General features: G+C 33.8%; 3 protein-coding genes and 2 long non-coding RNA genes across 7 annotated transcripts; 3 read left to right on the plus strand and 2 right to left on the minus strand.

Annotated features, from left to right (window-relative positions):
* Positions 1 to 95: 95 nt before the first annotated feature.
* Positions 96 to 1364, plus strand: LOC149501536 (uncharacterized). The gene has a single exon (XM_089732848.1). It carries the CDS (start codon positions 240 to 242, stop codon positions 1362 to 1364), a length of 1125 nt encoding a protein of 374 aa, XP_089588974.1. The 5' UTR covers positions 96 to 239.
* An 11480-nt stretch (positions 1365 to 12844) lies between these two features.
* On the minus strand, positions 12845 to 14946 carry LOC149501537 (uncharacterized). Of its 2 annotated transcripts, none has more exons than XR_016324209.1 (2): positions 14516 to 14946; positions 12845 to 13792 (listed from the first exon to the last, which is right to left on the minus strand). It is a non-coding gene; the product is annotated as an uncharacterized LOC149501537 (long non-coding RNA). The 2 variants fall into 2 exon arrangements; XR_016324210.1 differs by lacking the exon at positions 14516 to 14946 and adding an exon at positions 14165 to 14505.
* A 605-nt stretch (positions 14947 to 15551) lies between these two features.
* LOC149501538 (uncharacterized) lies at positions 15552 to 18562 on the plus strand. The gene is made up of 4 exons (XR_016324208.1): positions 15552 to 16139; positions 16316 to 16387; positions 16844 to 16964; positions 17056 to 18562. It is a non-coding gene; the product is annotated as an uncharacterized LOC149501538 (long non-coding RNA).
* Positions 18563 to 18723: 161 nt separating this feature from the next.
* On the plus strand, positions 18724 to 21155 carry LOC149501539 (uncharacterized). 2 transcript variants are annotated; one of them, XM_089733031.1, is made up of 3 exons: positions 18724 to 19170; positions 19322 to 19580; positions 19883 to 21155. In XM_089733031.1, the coding sequence occupies exon 3, from the start codon at positions 20411 to 20413 to the stop codon at positions 21134 to 21136; it is 726 nt and encodes a 241-aa protein (XP_089589157.1). In that variant the 5' UTR covers positions 18724 to 19170; positions 19322 to 19580; positions 19883 to 20410; the 3' UTR covers positions 21137 to 21155. The 2 variants fall into 2 exon arrangements, with proteins under 2 accessions (XP_089589157.1, XP_089589158.1); XM_089733032.1 differs by having other exon boundaries at positions 19883 to 20405.
* Positions 21146 to 22674, minus strand: LOC149501540 (uncharacterized). The gene is made up of 2 exons (XM_089733033.1): positions 22540 to 22674; positions 21146 to 22339 (listed from the first exon to the last, which is right to left on the minus strand). The coding sequence occupies exons 1-2, from the start codon at positions 22665 to 22667 to the stop codon at positions 21355 to 21357; spliced, it is 1113 nt and encodes a 370-aa protein (XP_089589159.1). The 5' UTR covers positions 22668 to 22674; the 3' UTR covers positions 21146 to 21354.
* Between the last annotated feature and the right edge of the window lie 186 nt (positions 22675 to 22860).

Here is a 22860-nt window from a genome sequence, read left to right on the forward strand (position 1 = left end):
TGTATGCAAAATATGTGTACTGCGCATGCGTCAACTATAATGCCTAAACTTTGTACCTACCGTCTACGCGGTTTTAATCGAGAGAAAAAAGGAAAAAGGGCGGGAACGTCAAACTAAATAGGCGCTTTTTTCAAGTTAATTTTAATTTATTTGGTTTTAGCCCTTTTTTACGACATTGTTTCCTAATTTTTCACTGTGTTTGAGTTTAAAATTATATTTCATAAGTGTGTTCCGTAATAATGGACGATGACGACGGGGGTGAGGGCTTCAGCTCCGCCCCTGTGTCCGCTCCCATAATAATGGGAAAAAGAAGAATGAAGTCATCTGAATACGACGAAAGCCGCAAAATAAAAATGACTTTCATTAAAAATAAGCGCGGTCTTTTTAAAGACCACCATGCTCTTTACGAAGACCTTACAAAAAAAGAATACCCAGTGCTTCTTCAATCAAGCATCTCACAACCAAATAACAGAGTCCCAATGGACCTGTTAAAAATAAATAAAGCATTAAAAAATATTCAAGGGGTCCAGTATGTCAAAGCTGCTGGGAACTTTTTTGCTAAAATTTACTTTGGCTGTGCTCGGGATGCCAACGCTTTTTTATTAAATGTAAGTTTTATGGAGTTAAACAATTGGACAGCAAAAATACCTTACGATAGCATTGAGAGTCAAGGAATTATTCGAGCTCCTGTGGAATTGAACGAAGAATCTCTTTTAGTAAATTTAAAAGCTTCATGCACAATACTCGGAGTAAAAAGATTTTTCAAAAAACAAGAGAATGGAAGTGACAAGCCACTGCAAACTGTGCTGGTTACATTTTTGGCGTCTAGCCATCCTGATCACGTCACATACGAGCATATTTGGATGCCTGTTTCGGATTATATTAGACCTGTGTTACAGTGCTTCAAATGCTACAAATTCGGACATGGAAGTGGTGCCTGTAAAGCCACTCAAGTTTGCTCTATTTGTTCAGGCAATCATTTTTATAAGGAGTGCAGCACTCCCAACATCTTCAAGTGCTCCAACTGCAGTGGGTCACATTCTGCAGTTTCTTACTCTTGCTCAGTAAAGGCAGCCAAGGTTGCTGAAGTAAAAAATAAGATCATCGGCAAGCAAACATCATATGCAGCCATACTAAAGACTCCTGTTATTAAGAACCCCGTGACCTCTTCTGACATACCTATATCTGCGAAGACCCCTCAAGGTAGGGCTTTAATTTCAGACATTATCAATTCAGAAATTGTCATCAGAACCATTACAAAAACTTTAATAGAATTGTTAAAGAAAAAGGATTCTAAATCCCCTTCTGGACCTATATCTACTCAATTAATTAAAGAAATGCTAGTAACAAATTTTACATCATAAATTATGGATAGTTCTACTCAATCTTATATGCATAATTCTGTTGGTCAGTTTAATATCATTCATTGGAACTCTAGAAGTTTATTTCCTAAATTAGATCAACTTAAAGATTTCCTCAGTAAACTGGACAAGTGTGTTGATATGATTTTATTCAATGAAACCTGGTTAACTTCACATAAAATCATCAAATTACCTGGATTTAATGTTATAAGAAGAGATTCCAACCAACCACATGGTGGGGTTGCTATTGCATTACGCTCTAAGTATAAATTTAAAATAATAGACACAATTTCTCAATATCATTTTCAAAATATTTTAATTACAGTTTACATTAATAATTTTTCTTTTGACATTCTATGTGTTTACATTCCTCCACCACCAAATGGTAAGTTCACTATTAATTTATTGAAAGATTCATGTTCTAAATTTGTTTCAAATAATTATTTAATAATTGGTGACTTCAATGCACATCATGCTTCCTGGAGTTCAAGAGTCAATGATAGAAGAGGTAAAGCCCTTCATGATTATGTGGAAAGTTCTGAGTTGGTTTGTTTAAATGATGACACAATCACGACCTTTGCTCCATTTGGTCAACAAGGTAATGTATTGGATCTAGTATTCGCATCCCCTGCTCTTAGCTCTAGTTGCACAGTTTCTGTCCTTGATGATTTGCTCAGTAGTAATCATTTCCCTCTATTTATTGAAGTCTTTAACGATGCTTTTATTTCTTCCTTTGGCCCGACCACCTTTTCAATAAATCAAGTTGATACACTAGATAATACCTCCTTAGCTAACATAAATTTTAATAAGATTGACTGGTCAAAATTTAATAAGTTATGTGAAAGTGAGTTTTCAAGTTTTAGCTTCGCTGATAACTCTCTTGAAAATTATAATAAGTTTTTGAGTATTTTACATGACATATTAATGACTTTTGACAAAAAGTGTTACTCGCACAAAAAACGGATTTATTCCAAAGCTGTTCCTTGGTGGAATGCTGATTGTGACCGCGTAGTTTTACAAGCCAAAGTTGCTTTATTATCGTACAAGCATTATCCAAATATGGAAAACTATATTATTTTTAAAAAGCTGGACGCTTTGAAGAAAAGAACTTTATATGAAATAAAACGTTCAAGCTGGATGAATCTTTGTTCATCATTCAATCGAATGACTTCGAGTAAAATTATTTGGGATCACATTCGTAGATTTAAGCACGCTAAACTCAATAATATTTCTACGTCTTCAAGTTTTTTTCAAAATTCCGCTAATGCATCTTTGTTTTTGGATTCGATAGCTGGTTCTGAGAATGAAATTTCCGAATCTAAGTTACAAGATTTTTTTAACAGCCACGGAAAACCGGAGGCTCAATGGCTGGTAGACCCATTCTCTATGGGCGAATTTGCGACTGCGTTAGAAAATAAAAAGGAAACCTCCCCTGGTCCTGATTTCATCCCTTATAAAGTAATCAAAAATCTTCCCCAGTATGCCAAGGAAATTTTATGTCAAATATTTAATGATCTTTGGCAAAACAACTGTATTCCTCCGATTTGGAAAACTCAACATGTAGTACCGATTTTAAAGCTTTACAAGGATCCCAACTGTATCAATTCTCACAGACCCATTTCTTTAACTTCTTGTTTTTCGAAAATTTTCGAAACTATGTTAAAAAACAGGTTAGAGTGGTTTACTGAAAATAACAACTTAATACCAAGTACTCAATACGGATTTCGTAAAGGTAAAAGTACAATAGATAACTTAAGCTGTTTGATTGGCGATATTAAAAATAACTTCCATAATAATCAATTTACATTAGCGGTATTTTTGGATATTAAAGGGGCTTTTGATAATATAGATCATTCCTACCTTATTGAAAGTCTACATTCTTTAGGCTTTCCAGGACATGTTCTGTTCTGGCTGTACAATTTCCTGAACAAGCGCTCTATGTTTTTGAAAATTAAATCTAGTTTATTTGGTCCTAAAATTTCTACAAAAGGTACTCCTCAAGGTTGCGTTTTATCACCTCTCATATTCATACTTAGTTTAGTATGTTTCATAAAGAAAATTCCAAATTCTGTTAAACATTTATTCTTTGCTGACGATCTTGTTCTCTATGTAAACTGTAATGATATTAAAAGTGGTGAATCGGTTATGAATAGTTGTTTGCGTAATATTTACGATTTACTTACAAATTCCCTAAAACTTGAGGTCAATATTTCCAAAAGTTCTGCAATTTTATTTTCCCAAAATGGATTGCATTACCCTAAAGTTTTATACAATTATGATATTATTCCTGCTCAATCTTTCGTAAAATATGTTGGTCTTTCTCTAGATTTTGATCTTTCGTGGAAAACTCATATTGATGTTATTTGTAAAAGAGCTGAATTAGGTTTGAATATATTAAAATCGCTAACTGGAATAAAATGGGGAGCTGATCCCAAAGTTTTAAAAACGATTTACATTGCAACAATCCGAAGCCATTTCGATTATGGCTGTATGTTCTTTTCGGACGCAAATTTTTCTATTCTTAAGAAATTAGATATTGTGCAAAATAGAGCATTACGAATAATTACTGGTGCTATGATGTCGTCTCCAATTAATTCCTTGGAAGTTGAGGCTGGTATTGTTCCTTTATTCATACGAAGAAGTTTTATATTAGATAATTATTGCCTTAAGCTTATTAGCCGTGATAATCAAGTAACTTACAGGTATTTGAAGTATGCAAATATTCCAAATTATAATTTAATTCCGCTTCCTAATTCTTCATCCATATCCAGTGCCTTAACGTACTTGAATTTTGAATTTCAGGATGTGGTATTTTGGTCTACTCTATTGCCTTGTTTCGAATATAACTTTTATGACATGTTGAGAGATGTGGCTGTTGATCTAATCAAGTTTAAATCTAAAAATGATTTTCTGGAGTTCCTTGAAGATAGGACTGATTTTGTTAAAGTGTATACAGATGGCTCTAAAACTAAAGATAGAACTAGTTTTGCATTTTTTGATTCGTCCATGAACATAGGATCAGTTTATAAATGTAGCAATTTTTTCTCTGTTTTTTCGGCTGAAGTACTAGGTATTATATATGCTTTAGAGCACATTCGAGTAAATTACTCTGCAGGGGACAAAATTCTAATTCTATCTGATTCAATGAGCGCCTTGCAAGCTCTTAAAAATAAATGTATTAGTGCATCTGTAAATTATTTAATTTATAAGTTAAGAAGTTGTTTGAGTTCTTTGTATTTCAGAAATATATTTATTGAATTTTGCTGGGTGCCAGGTCACTGTGGTATTGTGGGTAATGAATTTGTTGATAAATTAGCCAAATCTACAAAAGATATAAATATTTCCGATTTTAAAGTTCCGTACTCAGATTTAGTTTATTCAATTAAACAAAATATGATGAAACGTTGGTATAATTACTTGTCTAAGTCCAGAGAAACGAAAGGTAAATGGTTAGCTGAAATAGTCCCAGTACCTAGTACTAAATCTTGGTTTGATAGTTTTAGATTCTTCCCGGGAAGAGCCTTTATATCGATTATTTGTAGATTACGTATAGGCCACGGCCATTTTCCTGCGCATCTTTTTAGATTAAAGTTAAGTGAATCAACTGCATGTACTTATTGTAACTCTGGCATGTGTGATCTAGATCATATTTTTTTTAATTGTCCTGAATTCAATCAACAGAGATTATTGTTTAATGCATTATGTAAAGACACAGGCTTAAAATCTATTCCTAATTCCATTCAAGGTATTTTAAAGCTTCCACAACTATTCTCAATAGTGTATAATTTTGTACTTCACACTATAGAACGACTATGAATGTATAATTCATGAATGTATCATAGGTCTCCTGCTTATGTGCAAGTTTAATTATTTTTTATAACGACTCATGTTCTTTTTTTGTTGTTTGTTGAAAGAAAACTTGTAATTTTTTATTTTTTTTTATAGTAAGTTCTTGCAATTCATTTTGTCATTAATTTGTTGTTTTCAATGATTTGTAATTGTTTCTTCTCATGTTGGAGTTAATGGATATAGAAACTCCTTATCAAAAACATATACATAGAAAGAAGTGACAAGAGTTGTCATAATAAGAAGAAGTGAAGAAATGTCTGACACTTCGTGAAGTACAATAAAAAATAAGAAAACTGTGATTTCGATAATATATTCTAAAACATCGACGTAACTAATACTAATATATAAAAGTGTGTTAGTAGGTATATTATTTCGTAACTGCCTGCACTCTGCGATTTGAAAATTGGACTCTGTGCTACCAAGAACTTTAAATCATATCAGGTTACGGACCCGCACTACGAAAATGGAAGGTATCACAGGAAAGCTTCAGATCGGCCTCCTAGATGGAAAAAATTGGGACACCTGGAAATACAAAGCCTTATGCTTACTACGCACCGTACCGTCGGCCCTAGAAGTAGTTGAAGGATCGTTCCAGGAGCCTACTCGTCCACCTACCGGATGCGGCGATGCTGAATTGGCGGCTTATCAACAACAAAAAGATAAGTTTGATAAAGCTGATGCCAGCGCTATCCTAATACTTACCACCAATATGCAAGAAGACACACTTCGAAAAGTGATGCGGTTCACTAATGTACGTGATGTCTGGTTAGAGCTCCACAGGCTGTTCGACGGAACAAATGAGGACAAAACCTACAACCTGTGTATGAGTTTCTTCAGCTTTAAGAAGGATCAAGCAGACGACATAGCCACCCACATGTCAAAATTAAAGAACATCTGGACTGAACTGAATCAAGAACTCAAGAAGGACAGTAACCAAGAGCTACCCGAACTGCTACTTGTTTGTAAGATACTGGACACGCTTGATGATTCATACTTCAGCTTCAGAAGTAGTTGGCTCCTCCTGCCCAAATCCAACCGTACTGTAGAAAGCCTAACTAGTCATCTCTGCGCATTTGAAAGGGCACTGCAAGGTAACAACGTACCTTCGCATCATTCGGAAGCCCTGGTTTCAAATATGGAAAAGAAGAAGAACAAGAAGCTTAAATGCAACTACTGTCTAGGTATTGGCCACAGAGTACGCAACTGTCAAAAATGGATCCGTGACGGTAGACCTCCTAAGAGCCAAAATCCGATCCAGACAGCAACGCCTTCTACTTCAAAGACCGCTAATTTGTTACTCATGTCTTTAGAAGACAACGAAATCTTCACAGTTTCACGGGACAACGAGAACTGGTACATAGATAATGGCGCAACAAGCCACGTCACCAACAGAGCTGACATTTTCCAAACCTACGAACATTTCAATGAGAACTACACTGTTACAACGGCCGCTGGTAATGAAGTCCGTGCCAAAGGCAAAGGAACAGTACAGCTCAGAGGATATGTTAACGGGAAACAAATCGACATCAGCCTGCAAGACGTCTGGTACGTTCCGGCCATAAGCAAGAACCTCTTCTCCGTACTCGCACTTCACGATCGAGTCCCGAATAGCACCTTTTCATCCAGGACAACTGAATGCAACGTCATTGTCAACGGGAAAGTATGCTTAATAGGGAAGAGACAAAAACAAGGTGGCTTATATCGACTGGAAGTAAAACCCGTACTACCAGAAAAACCACCCGAAGTCTTTGCAACTACAGCAACGATGCAACTGTACCACGAGAGACTCGCTCACCAAAATAAAAGACACGTAAGAGCGACGATCCAACGGGAACTAGGTCTAATCCTGCCGATGGATAAAGAGACCTGTGAAGGCTGCATCTTTGGAAAGGCGCATCGACTCAAATTCGGTACAAGAACCCGAGCTACCGCGCCCGGAGAAATCGTACACACTGACGTTTGCGGACCGTTTCAACCTAGCTTCTCAAACTATAAGTACTACGTTCTGTTCAAAGACGACTTTACTGGCTACCGTATGGTGTACTTCATACGCAAGAAGTCCGAGGTCAAAGACAAATTAGTTTTGATGATCGCTCAAACTAAAACAGTCGGACACACCATAAAGTGCCTTCTAAGCGACAACGGCGGTGAATTTGACAACGCGTCCATAAAAAATGTTTTAGACACACATGGAATAGCACAGCGACTTGTCACCCCGTATACACCTGAACAAAACGGAGTAAGCGAAAGGGAGAACAGAACCCTAGTTGAGACAGCAAGATCAATGATGTACGCTCATGAGCCATTACCGCAAGTGCTATGGGCAGAGCTCATTAATACCGCCGCATACATACTGAACAGAACAGGTCCCACAAGTTCAGATAAATCTCCGCATGAACTTTGGTATGGAAAGAAACCTATTATTAAACATCTCCGAATAATAGGCTCAATCGCATACGTCCATATTCCAAAGCAGAAGCGTAGAAAACTCGACAAAAAGGCAATAAAAGGTCGACTTATTGGGTACGACGAAGATTGCTACCGTATCTGGGTCACAGACGGAAAACACTCGACGCTCGTCCGCTCTCGTGACGTAATCTTCGATGAGAAACCTCTTCCCATCTGTAACAGTGAAATTCCTAAAACAGAAGTTGAGACAAGAGAATACCCGATTACCATAACGCCAAATACGAACTTAGAAAGAGAAGTTGCAATTCCAGAGCAAACACACGTTCACGAGGGAGATACAACTACCGAAACAATCTCCAACGACCATGATCATGTTCTCGAGGGAGAAGAATCGGATCAAGTCCTCTACGAAGACCATGACCATGAAGACGAAACGACAGTTCCAGAAGAATTATTTTATGATGCTGAACCACCGCCAACCGGCTATAATCTTAGAGATCGCTCACTGATTCGACGTCCTGAGAGACTAAGAGATTACGTCTGTATCACTGAAACATTCCCAAATAATTTCGCAGACGCTATGAAAAGGGACGATCGCGAAGAATGGCAAAGGGCAATGGGTAGCGAATTGAAATCCTTCGAAGACCTGAACGTTTGGACGCCGTGTGCATTGCCAAAAGGACGAAAAGCACTTCCCTGCAAATGGGTTTTACGGATCAAACGAAATCCAGATGGCACGATCGACAAATACAAGGCTCGACTTGTCGTAAAAGGGTACAGACAAAGGAAAGGAGTAGACTATGACCAGACCTTCAGTCCTGTCGCACGCCTGACTACTGTACGAGCACTACTCAGTGTTAGCGCGCATGAAAACTTACATCTGGTCCAATTCGACGTTTGCACAGCCTTTCTGAACGGAAAGCTCGAGGAAGAAATATACGTTCAACCGCCAGAAGGGTGTAACCTCACGGAAGGAACGTCTACCGTTTTCAAGCTTAACCGTAGCCTGTACGGACTTAAACAAGCACCAAGGTGCTGGAACTCGTGCTTTCAAGAGATCCTATTGGATATGAACTTCAAACAGTCCGAAGCTGATTGCTGCTTATATTCAAGAGAAGTTAACGGGAAGAAACTACTGATCACGTTGTACGTCGATGACGGATTAGTAGCTGCCACTGATGAAGACACGGCTAACGCTTTCTTAGAAGATTTGAAGAAGAGACTGCGCATAACGACGAAACCAGCGACATATTATCTTGGTCTTCAAATCCATCGAGGAAAGGATGGCTCCATCTTCATCAACCAAGAGGCATACGCGAAAAAGGTATTAGACCGCTTTCAAATGAGTGACTGTAATCCCGTTTCCACACCGATTGAGAGAGAGGCTATTCAAGAAGGGAAAGAAGAAACGGAAGCTTCCTGTTTCCCATATAGAGAAGCTGTCGGTGCTCTGGCATACTTAATGGTTGGTACTCGCCCTGACATTGCTTATGCCATCGGAGTTGTCTCAAGAAAGTTGGAGAAACCTGTAAAGACAGATTGGCTCAAGGTAAAACGTATCTTGCGCTACATCAAAGGTACCTTTTCGCATGGGATCTCATATAAAGCTGGTCTCAAACCTGGAATCCTAGAAGGATTTAGCGACGCCGACCACGGAGGTGATCCAGAAACCGGACGTTCCACAACGGGAGTGATCTGTCGCTATTCTGGAGGCACAGTTTCATGGATCAGTCAGCGACAAACATCGGTCGCTATCTCCACTACAGAAGCCGAAATTGTGGCAGCTAGTGAAGCTGGCAGAGAACTAATGTGGCTTGCTAGACTATACCAGGCATTGACTACAATTGCGGACGTACCGGTTCTGCATGTGGACAATGAAGCTGCTGTTCGTCTTGCTCACAACCCCGAGTTTCACAAGAGAACGAAGCATATCCGGCTCAGACATTTCTACGTCAGAGAATTGGTAACTGAGGGTATCTGCAACGTTGTACGGATCGGAACAAAGGATCAAGTCGCAGACATCCTTACCAAATCACTACCTCGTACGTCATATGCAGTTCTACGCCAGGCACTAGGACTGTGTACTATGTAAATGTTTAGGGAAAGTGTTGGAGTTAATGGATATAGAAACTCCTTATCAAAAACATATACATAGAAAGAAGTGACAAGAGTTGTCATAATAAGAAGAAGTGAAGAAATGTCTGACACTTCGTGAAGTACAATAAAAAATAAGAAAACTGTGATTTCGATAATATATTCTAAAACATCGACGTAACTAATACTAATATATAAAAGTGTGTTAGTAGGTATATTATTTCGTAACTGCCTGCACTCTGCGATTTGAAGATTGGACTCTGTGCTACCAAGAACTTTAAATCATATTACTTCACACTATAGAACGACTATGAATGTATAATTCATGAATGTATCATAGGTCTCCTGCTTATGTGCAAGTTTAATTATTTTTTATAACGACTCATGTTCTTTTTTTGTTGTTTGTTGAAAGAAAACTTGTAATTTTTTATTTTTTTTTTATAGTAAGTTCTTGCAATTCATTTTGTCATTAATTTGTTGTTTTCAATGATTTGTAATTGTTTCTTGGTTTGGTTTGTTTCTTTTATTTGTGTTTTTATTGTAAGTTCTAGTTCATGTACTATTTTTTTGTAAAATTAGTTTAAGCTGATGGCCGTGTTGCCAATGCTTTCAATAAATTAAAAAAAAAAAAAAAATTCGAGAGAAAAAAAAACAAATATAAATCCTGAAGGAGCAATTGATTGGTATGTATACAGTTTAATTAAAAAAAATAAAAAATAAATAAATGAAATAATGTACATTGGCGTAAAGTTAGACCAAATACATTTTTTCCATCCTCCTACCTATCGTTATGAAGGTATAAAAAAGATTAAGTCAATAATATGTTCATTATTTATCTTTCAAGAGATAATGTAGGTATACATTATAATAACTTTTTTACACAGTCGAAATTATATTCCTAACATTAGTAAAATAACATTTTAATATTTTTTTTATAGGTTATGTATTGAAAGTGTTGGAAAATTATTTCATGTTTTAGCTGGAAAACGACATTGAGAATTATATGCAATACAAGATAATGGGCTCCATCAAATGAATTCGAATGAAACCAAACTGTTTACCATCCAAATTCGATTGTCGGGCAGATAGAAAACGAAAATTCACTCAAAGTGAACCTCGACCTGCATTTGTGAAACGGCAAAGACTCACTATTGTCAAGGAGATTGAAGAGACGACTAAAAATGAGATGTGTTATATTATTATACCTTTGCCATCTTGTAGTCAAGGTAGGTGTAACTGTCAATAATTAATAACACTCACAGATCTCATAATCAAATAACAATATCAGAAAAAAGGAGAATAGTTAGTTAGTTAGTGGAAGTAGCTAAAATGGGCAAGTGGACCTCAGTTCCTATTACATAAGGTACTAGGAAGTTTGTGATAATGAAAATTTATCACAGTGTAATATCACTTACTTACTTTCACAGTGAAGGAAAACATTGTGATGAAACCTGCACACCTAAATGTTCTTAGGATTTTCTTAGGTGTGTAATCCACCAACCAGCACTAGGCCAGCGTGGTGGACTAAGGCCTAAAAACCCTCTCAATGGTAGTGGAGGCCAGTGTCCAGCAAGGGGATATATTATATGGGCTGATGATGATGACTAGGAAGTTACATACTACTACTACTACTACAGTACACATATAATCCTATATATTTACAAACTATAAGTTTGTTGGGTACCTAGAAATTGCTAACATTATTTCATATTTCCAGATGTCCAGCCACTTGAAAATAGGTGTAGTAATGACAAAGCTATCCAAGTAGCTCCAGCACAGGAACACAAAGGCAAGGCAAGTGTGTATTGCCACATCACCCCTAAATATATCTGAAGCAAGTACAAGTAAACAATCAGAACCAGCAAAAAGAAAACTGTTGTTCCTGAGGACAAATTTGACAGTGATGAGTCAAATGCACCAGCAAAAGAAGGATCAACAGTTGACTATGAGTTATAGAAGAAGATTAATTAATATTTATTTAAATGAATATTAATGAATATAATTTTAATTATCGTGCAAAATTTGTCGTCAAAACATATATGTGTATTTTATAAATAAATATTCATTCTCAGTATTAATGTTGTTTTAATCTTCGATTGAAAAATTGGTTAATATTTTCGAATAACATAAACACGTGACTTTAAGCATAAACATATTTTTTAGGTAAATACTCTATTTAGCTTTGCTGGATTTATCCAATATTTCGACATACCAAAATTTCATACAGGAAAGACAGAGATAGATAGCTATCTGATTGAATACCTTGTAGAATTGAGCTTCGAAGAAAGCTCTTTTCTTCTCTTCAAAGTTTATTCTTATTCTTTATTAGAATTTATTCTAATTTGCACAGCTTCTCTAACCGACACTGCATGGAATAAATAATCATTATAATTATAAAATATATTTCTGTTTACATACCATACAATTTTCATAGTTCAAATATAAATTTGGATTGATATTAATTTATTTCGATTATCAAAATAATTTGTATTAAACATTTGTATTTCCTCAAAATTTCTATTTTTATAATAATGACTGTGACCACCCGATAAATAAAGAAATTAAAAATATTATAGATAACTTATTTTTAAATAATAGATTAAAAATTATAAACAAAGATAGCATATTAAAATATTATATTATGCCTATCATTCTTAAATAATTCAGTAAAGAAATAATTTTCGCATCACCGTATATAATTAATATGAATAATAGGGTATTGCCCACTATGCTAAAAAAAATCATAAATTATGTTTTTTTGATAGATCTACAAAAAAGCAAGTGTGTAATGCTGTTTCCATAAAAAAAATGGCAAAAAAAAATTAAAGAAAGATATTATGCACAAGTTCAAATGCATATGTATTATACTAAAAGTAAAACTTGCTACTTTTGTGTAGCAAACAGCAACTTTGAAAAAAATAATCAGGTCACTATAATTAGTATTGATTTTGATCCCGAGTAAGTTGCACAGTTGTTAGGTAATGTAGTTTCTTTTTGGAAGAATAACATTTTTCTAATCTTACGCTAAAATGTAATGTTAAATACTTAAAAAAATCTTCATACCTATTTTCCTTTTAGGGAGTACAAAATATTGATGTGTACAAAGTGAATGTGATTTAATAAAAATAATATTTCAATTTAAATATGTTTTATTTAAAAATTATTCTTAACATACAGGTACAAAGGTTACATAACATTAATCTTTATTCCTTTTCATATATATAAGCCCATATTTAGCACATTTGTGGAAAACAGAATCAAAATAATAATGAGTTGCTAGCCATTCAAGACCAGCATAGAAGTCTTATTAAAATCTGTTCAGTAGTTTTTGAATGAAGAGTGAAAATACTTACAAAAATTCATATTTATAAGTAAGGATTACTTATTTAATTAAAGAGTCTTGTAGGTGGCAAACTATCTAAAAACTTTCTATTTTCCACCAAGTTGACATCAATTATCCTTCCTGCATATATATTTATTGTATTGTTTTTTTTATACTCTAACAAGGGGTGATATTACATTTGCAATTTCTGGGAGTTTGTTGAAAAATATATTGCTTGCTTGACTTACAGATAGATCGAAATCATCAGCCAATTGAGAGAATGTTCTATTTAATTTTATTCTCATCAAACATAATATAATATTTTGTTCAGAAACATTTGTATGTTTCTCAATCAAGCCTATTATGAAATATAATTCTTGTGGAAGACCAATATATAAACGTGGTTTATTTTTCACTTTAGATAAAATTGTTAACACATTCATTTTTTCAACTTTTTTAGTCTTCTTGAGAGCTATAGTCTGCAGTGCACAAGTCTTTGATGGAGTGGAGATATAGAGAGATGACTCATAGTCAACTGTTGATCCTTCTGTTGCTGGTGCATTTGACTCATCACTGTCAAATTTGTCCTCAGGAACAACAGTTTTCTTTTTGCTGGTTCTGATTGTTTACTTGTACTTGCTTCAGATATATTTAGGGGTGATGTGGCAATACACACTTGCCTTGCCTTTGTGTTCCTGTGCTGGAGCTACTTGGATAACTTTGTCATTACTACACCTATTTTCAAGTGGCTGGACATCTGGAAATATGAAATAATGTTAGCAATTTCTAGGTACCCAACAAACTTATAGTTTGTAAATATATAGGATTATATGTGTACTGTAGTAGTAGTAGTAGTAGTAGTAGTAGTAGTAGTATGTAACTTCCTAGTCATCATCATCAGCCCATATAATATATCCCCTTGCTGGACACTGGCCTCCACTACCATTGAGAGGGTTTTTAGGCCTTAGTCCACCACGCTGGCCTAGTGCTGGTTGGTGGATTACACACCTAAGAAAATCCTAAGAACATTTAGGTGTGCAGGTTTCATCACAATGTTTTCCTTCACTGTTAAAGTAAGTAAGTGATATTACACTGTGATAAATTTTCATTATCACAAACTTCCTAGTACCTTATGTAATAGGAACTGAGGTCCACTTGCCCATTTTGGCTACTTCCACTAACTAACTAACTATTCTCCTTTTTTCTGATATTGTTATTTGATTATGAGATCTGTGAGTGTTACTAATTATTGACAGTTACACCTACCTTGACTACAAGATGGCAAAGGTATAATAATATAACACATCTCATTTTTAGTCGTTGAAAGATAAATAATGAACATATTATTGACTTAATCTTTTTTATACCTTCATAACGATAGGTAGGAGGATGGAAAAAATGTATTTGGTCTAACTTTACGCCAATGTACATTATTTCATTTATTTATTTTTTAATTTTTTTAATTAAACTGTATACATACCAATCAATTGCTCCTTCAGGATTTATATTTGTTTTTTTTTTCTCTCGATTAAAACCGCGTAGACGGTACAAAGTTTAGGCATTATAGTTGACGCATGCGCAGTACACATATTTTGCATACATTTAATCAACTAATACAAATAGTAAATTAAACAAAAAACGAGTAATTTCGAAAAAGAACAAACGTGTTTTATATAAGAACAATCGAAAATGAATATTTACGAGTCATTAAGGACCAAAAAATATTAAAAATTGCAATCGAGGGGCTAACTTGTACATATATTATTAATAATCTTTTTAAAATAAATCAATGCAGAACAAACAATTATTAACAGTGAACAATCAAGAACAAATGATGAACAAACGAATTAATAGAAAATAAGTAGAAAATAGGAAAGAAATTTTTTTTTGAGGGGCTAACTTCATTCACCTGAGATTGGGTGCAACTCCCATACAAAGGAAAATAACATACAACTAGCGTCATCTTACTCCTGTGGCGACGTCATTTTTGTAACTTTTAGGCATTAATGATCTAATAAACTCACTAGATGGCAGATATGAGTTCTGACTCAATAAAAAATGTAGCGTACTTTGAAGCAGTGCTTCCACTTTTAGGGAATTCTCCCTTTTTTAGGGAAAAATAGCTGATATTTTGGATGATAAAGACAATTTAAAAAATACCAGGATTTAGGATATTTCGGGGTAAAAAGCAAAGCCTATACTAGTAACTGTTGTGAATTTTAAAATAAACGATAATTAAAGTAAAACAATGAACATTTTATTTTATGGAGAGAGAATGACATTAAGTCGAGTTGACAAGTAAAAGAATAAAACAGAGTTGTGTATAAAAACTATAAAGGTTTGATTCAACAGTAACCCTCTAGTAAAGTAAATCATAGATTAAGCCACTGCTTTTTCTTAGGGATTCCCCAGAATCCCAATAAGTATAATCCGCCAAATTTTTATTTACCTATTTTCGTTGATGTCACCAGAACTTACTTGTATTGTAATATACAGGTACTTACTTCATGTACCATGAAAGATTATCATGGTAATTTCATTTACGAAAACCTTGTAATTGTCATTTCACTTTTGCTAGCAGTTCCTTCTTCAAAGACTGAGGTGGAAAGATTATTCAGTGTTCTCAAATTTAAAAACTGACAAAAGAAACAGGCTTTCTAATGAAACCCTGAACGGCTTGCTTCATAGAAAGTTCCCAACTTTGCCAGCAAACAATTGCTCAATTTTAGAACCGAACAGTGTTAGGTTGTGCAGCAAAAGAATATAAAAGCAATGCGTCGACTTCCTTGAAAATTCTAATCCTATAGATCTATGATCTTCTGGGGGCGTTTATATTATATATACCTACATTAAATAATATGCTGTGGTTTATTTTCTGTATTTTATTTACGCTTTCTATATAAAGGATTTATGAAAGTTGTCTAGGAAATTTTAGGGTAAATTCAAAAGAAACTAGGGTAAAATGTGTTAAAAAAAACGTAAGTGGAAACACTGCTTTGAAGTTTTCAAAATTCCAGGGCCGTAAAACAATCTCAAAAAAAAAAAAATTTTTCAAAATGTCGTAACGATTTAATTTTTTAAATCGTTTTTTTTTTGGTCTTGGTGTGAGTTATTTTACGTTGTAGTATTAATTTAGAGCAACTTTTAGCTTTATGAGAATATTAGACGATTAGACATTGAGAAACTCTGTTTTGAATTCTCTTTAGACATAACTTGGCTCCAATACTTTTTTCTTCGTTAGCGTTTCGTAAGCCTGTGTAACTATTTTCATTTCTTACAGAATGTTTATTATTAAAAATCAGCATGCCTCGAAGATCGAAAATGAAATGCTATTTCGGATGCCTTGATAACGGTGAGTTTACACTATTTTCCCGGTATATTATTTGCTAACAGAATTATTATTCATAATATAATTAAATGAATTAGCACCAACTAATGGTCCTTCCTATTTCTGCTGCCTAGCTATCATATATGTTAAGTTTTGATCAAAACAGTCGGTATTAAGTCTCGTACTATCACACACACACCTCAGATAATAAAATTGTCTCGAGTGGGTGGAAGTATTTATGTTTTGCAACTCAGCGTATTATATGCTTATTGTCAAGTGGGCCCGAACTAGTTTTTTGGAATGATCAATCAGTCATGCTTTCCTGTTTAAATAAAATACAGCACAATTGATCTCACATCCAAAGTTAGATGATGGCATTCACGTTTTGTTTCCTGGTGTTTGATAACTAAGTTACACCAAGTGGCCTGTGACCACGTTCATCCTTCTACCCAATATAAAATAATGTTTTTATTTTTGTAGACAAAGGTTTGATAATGACAAAATTTTATGGAAAAATTATAAGGAGCACTAAAATGTCTGAAACATGAAAAGATTGATGCACTATATTTGAACCAGAACGTGTTATGTAATATATTAATTTGTAAGTAAGATTACATTAACACTAAATTTTTCATGGTCGTATTTTTTCAATATTTGTTACATACTTAAGATACTTTGTTTCTCCGTTTCAGAAGAGAAACTGATTCAGCAAGGAACGTGAACTCTCAAGGGATCTTAATTTTTTTTAAATATGTTTATAATTAATAAATTAATAATTGAAATAGTTCATAAGAACTAAATTGATGCCAATTTTGTTTTAAAATAGGTTGTTTAGTTCTTATAGTTATAGTATTACGTTTGAATAGTTGTAATTAGTAAGTTAGTAATATATGAAAATACTGATATAAATTTTTGTAAATAACCTTTTGTAAATTCTACGAGAAGATGATTTTAATTAATGATCAAAAGTCAACGGTCTTTAAAAGCATTATTTGCAATTATTTAGATTAACTGTGGAATATATTTGCTAAGTTGTGTTTTCTGTATGAGCAGATATAAATGAAAATGCCCAAACATGATTATGTTTCTTACATTTTCATTATGTGAAATCAATATGCTTGTGACTGAGTATATTAATAATTTATTAAAACTTAAGTGATAGACAGCAACCCGTATGGCACTGCTGAAGTTTATAAGCACTGGTGACCACTTATCATGGGCCGGGTTGCGTGCTCGTCTGCTGTTGAGTGCAATAAAAATTTTGGAAACCCTTTCTATTATTTAGATGTAATATTAGTGTACATTTAATTTGGATTAAAAGATAAATTTACATTTTATGTTTGCATGTGTATGTTTATAATTCATTTGCATGTAACGAACATCAGTTTCTTTTGTAACAAAATGTAAACTAATGGTTTGTAATGAATGTAATTAACTTTAAGATGATTTTTTTTCAATCTGCTGTTTGTTTCATCTAGTATTACCAAAGCTAAAGCATCAGAAACGTCAGAATAGAAATAATTTAGATAGGGAATAAAAGTATAACTAATGTAATCATGTCTAAGATTACTATAAGCGTCATTAAGTACAAACTATCAATATTTAAGAGTACTTTAAATCATCATTACATTTTTTAAACATTTTTTGTTTTTCAAATCATGTAATAAAACGTTTGTGCAGAACAAAATGTCACATGTTATGAACATGATTGTGGGTTAATCGTTTCTTAAATTTCTAAATGTTTATAAGAATGCTAAGAATAATTTAGTATTCACTTTAGTGTGTGTATTATCTCTACAATGCTAGTATAAATGACAATTATTGTATGACGAAGCATAGGTAGTGTTTATAGATGTAATATTTTCATACAAGGTCATGATCTGTCACGATCAACTTTAAGCAAGAACTGCTATAGTTAAGAAACAAATTTATTAAATTTAATTCAAATTGTCTACTATGTTTGTAATGGAAAGCTGACATGTTTATATTTCGCACAAATGACTTAAGTGACATTGAATGATTTGATTATCTAGACTTAATTAACTTTTAGATAACTTTCGATTTAATGTTATTAAGTACTCTAGTAGGATTAATCTAGAGGAGTTATTGTTATTCGAAATTTTATACAATTGTACGTTCATACTATCTTTTAACAGTAAATTGTTTGTAATATAGGGAAATTAAATAGCTTACAGAGAATTACAGCTTTTTATTTAAAAAAACTGTTTTCTCTCTGTATGAAAAGGTCTTATCGATTAGAATGCTGAACACAATCAAACGTTCTTTAATATTTCATAAGTACTACCGGGAATTTCAGCGATTCTAAACGATAAGATTTTTTCATAAAGAGAGTTAATAGGCATGATGACTAATTTTCAAAATCTATTCTATGATATTCAGAAGTATCTATTAAATCAAAAATATATCATATTTCTGCAGAAAATAAAGGTTTTCATGCAATAAAATGAAATTTAAATTTAAAGTTTCTATTTCGCGCAAAAACGCTGTTCAGTGTCATGGCGTCTGTCATTACGTCACAGCTCGATAAACTTCAGTACGTCAATAGTAAACATTAGATGCTTGTTTATTAAATCAAGTTATTTTGCGTAATAAATATGAATTCAAAAGTGTATAAGTGTTGTGTGGTCCCTCGGTGCACTAATACATCTATAAAAACCCCGAAAAAGTTATTTGTTTACGTCCCAAATAACAAAACAATGAGATATAAATGGTTGACTCTTGCACGGCGAGATCCAAAAGGTTTAAGTGTAAATTCTTCAATTTATTTCTGTGAAGATCATTTTGATGTAAGTTTGTACATATTTCGTAAATTTTACAATGCTGCGTGACCTTAATTGAGGTCTAAAATTTCATAAGATCAATATTTTCTGTGAGTACAATATATTTCTTGAATAACGAGTAATCTTTGTTTCAATGAATGCTTTATTCATTTTCCAGTTACCACATGATATGGACAATTATATGGAATATCATGTAATGGGTTCGGTGTCGCAAGTTCGCATGAAACCAGGCTGTATTCCCACAAAATTTGAATGCCAGATAGATAGAAGAAAACGAACAGCTAATACGAAAGAACGACCGTACATTGTCAAGAAACAAAGACTGGCACTAATTGAAGAATTTGAAAAAAGTTTGGAGAAAAAAAGCATTACTAATAAACATTTAGAGCTTGGAGAAGCTTCATCCAGCAGTTCAGGTACCTACTTATGTGTTTAGATTTCAATATATTAAAGATTAATTTTATTTACTATTTACCATAATTTATCAATACAGACAATAACCATTAAAATAATTGTCTGTTGTCATATATATATCTAATATTTTAACCCACTAAAACATTCATTTAAGGAAAAAGTAAATTATAAAATAACTACTAAATACTTTGTCAACATTGTTTGATTCATTGTTTGTAAAAAAGTGCAGATTGTATTTACCTAGGTATGTTCTTAAGTCCTGCATTTTATTTGTGTCTAATAATTTGCTATTTTTACTTTTTAGTTTTGCATGACAACAAAGAAGAAAATTTAACAGAAAACATTGCCTCGAGAACTGCTGATAAGTCTATTCAAGTATTTATTACTCACAAGTTTAGAAGTAAAGCCGTTCAAACAGAAAATAAATTAAAAAATCAGATGACATCACCCTTGAAACCTCATACCCATTCTGTTTCTACGTCACCATTTAAAGTTATAAGAGGAAATTTCACATCGCCATGGACATCCAAATTACATAAACCTTCAAGGCAAATATATCCCCCGAAGATCAATCTGATAGTGATACTTCTTTTACATCATCTGTAATGCACAGAGAATCATCAACATCAACAGTATCTCTCCAAATGAAATCTATATCAGACTGCAGTGAGATGATACAAGATGATAAAAACAGGAGGAATCTAAAATTCTGCAATGTACCTTGTTTAAAATTACAAAGAGCCCGCGTTCTTACATTGGGGTTCCTAAAAGCTGTTACTACTTAATTGACTTAATAGAAAAACATACAAAGATTCCTGCTAACAATATACTCATGTGTCTAAAGAAAATTAGATTAAATAACCCATTTAGAGAGCTTGCTGATGACTTTACAATGACTCCAAGTCATGCTAGCAAAATATTTTTTAAAAATATACCTTTATTAGCAAGTGTCATGCGTCCTTTCCTTGTTAATTTAAATAAACATTCCATAAAAAGTAATTTACCTATGGCTTTTAGGCATAAATATCATAATGTCAGTTGTATCATAGACTGCTTAGAAATAGAGGTACAAAAGCCTTCAAAGGCCTTGCATCAGTCGCTGACATGGTCAGAATATAAAAAGGCCAATACTATTAAGTATCTTGTATCCTGCACTCCCAATGGTTTAGTTAATTATATTTCACCTGGTTTTGGAGGTCGAATCACAGACACATGTTTAGTGGAATCTTGTGACTTTGTAAAGTGCTTGCAATCAGGCATGCGTGTGATGGCTGACAGAGGTTTTAAGCATGTGGAGCAATATTTACACAGAGAGAGAGTGCAACTAGTAAGACCTCCAAGTGTTACAACAGGGGAAAAACTTTCTAGAGCTGAAGCAAGGGAAACCAAACAAATTGCTAGTTTGCGGATCCATGTAGAGCGAGTGATTCGGCGATTGAGAGAATTTAACATGTTAAAGCCACATGCATGTCTAAATCACAATCTTATCAAAGTACTTGATGATGTTATTACCATTGCCTGTGGTTTAATTAATTTACAAGATTCTTTGATTAAATAAAACTATAGATTAATTTAAAGCTGTTTTATTTTAAAGTACCAATAATTAAATTGCACTTTGACATAAGATAGGATACATGTTATCTTTCCATAAAGAAATTAACACTTTGACAAAATCAGATACATATTGTTCATTAAATTTCACCTCTATTATATCAACATTTTTATTTTCATTATATTTGTAATCAGCTACACAATAATAACCATTTTTACAGCCTGTCAAAAGCATTTGTAGCTGCATCTGCACATAGTATTTTTTGTGGGTTTCCCATTAATAACATAATTTTTATATGTCTTTTCACTCGTTGGGCACTTAATTTCAATTATATTGTCATCACAGATCCCATCAGGTGATGCTGCTATAATTGGATATTTTTTACAAAGCATTAGCCCACATTTTTTTATTTTTTTTCCCAGTATGCTGCTTACTGTTTGCCTCACTTCATTCTCCAACATTCTACCGCGTTTCATGGCCCATGTATCTGGAATTTTCCCTCCCATTATCAATGAAATCAAGGTGCCATCAGTGGTTTTGCACCTACTGAATTCAAAAGCTCGTGAAGCTGTCACTCTGCCATACCTCAATTCATACCAAAGCGAGCTTTTATGTTGTTCTCTAGTTGCTTCCTCAACTTTTATAATATCTTCATTAGTTAACACAACTTTTTCAAAAAAGGTGTCACAGGATTTTTCTTTGTATTTCTGTACCAGTTTATGCATTGATAATCTTTCTAATGTATCAGGAAAATAGTCTGCTTGATACTTAAGTACCTCACAGTCACTAAGCTTACGTTTCTTCCCTTCTTCTATAAATTTTGTAAACACACCACTATTTGATGGTAAGCTTGGTTTGCCATTATATAATTGTTTAGAAGTTATATATTTTATTGTGGTACCAACACCTGATAGCTTTGATTTTCTCCAGTAGCACTCCACAGATGTACAGGAAGGCTCCTCACTTCGGCGATGGACCCACATGAGAAAAGCTACAGCATGTTTGCAGCCTCCTTGCGAAGCAACACAGCCATGGCATTGCACAGATTTCACTACTTCATCCTCTTCGTCGACTATAAGTGTTACTAAGTACAATTTTGCGTGGACCTTATGCTCAGGGCAAAGTTTTGCCTTGACGGTGCACAGACTTCCTTCGCGTTTCAGCTGCACATAACTTACAGCGTCATCGCCATAAGATGGCCTTGAGGATCTAAAACAAAGAAATTTATATGTAAGCAATATCATTTAATATGGTATAGTTGTTTAAAACTATTTTTTTATAACATAATAAAAACAATACATTTTATAACATAACCTAAACCTAATACCCAAACGGCACATATACCTATGTAGGTAGACATTTTAAACGCTAAAAATAGTGATTAAGTTATGAAGATTTAATGTACTTACATAGAAGTTTTGATGCTTCTAAATTCTGCTGAACAGAAGTCTTTATTTGAAGCTAGGAACTCTCCGACCATCAATGAATCAACTCTAGGCAAATTAGCGGAATTTGCCTTGTTAAATCCTTGTTCCATGGCTGATGTATTTTGTGGAAATGATAAACAACGATTATAAAATGTATTTTAGCGACAGGTAATGCGAAAACAATAGTTTTTTTGTTAAGATTGCAGTGATCGCGAGCAAGCTCAAACGAAACAAGATGACGTTTATTAAGTTGTGACGTAATTCACTCTGATTGGTGTTTAAGCTATCATGGCTGATTGTTGT

Source organism: Bombyx mandarina, chromosome 15, assembly GCF_030267445.1.
Source record: "Bombyx mandarina strain Sakado chromosome 15, ASM3026744v2".
Taxonomy (NCBI): Eukaryota; Metazoa; Arthropoda; class Insecta; order Lepidoptera; family Bombycidae; genus Bombyx; species Bombyx mandarina.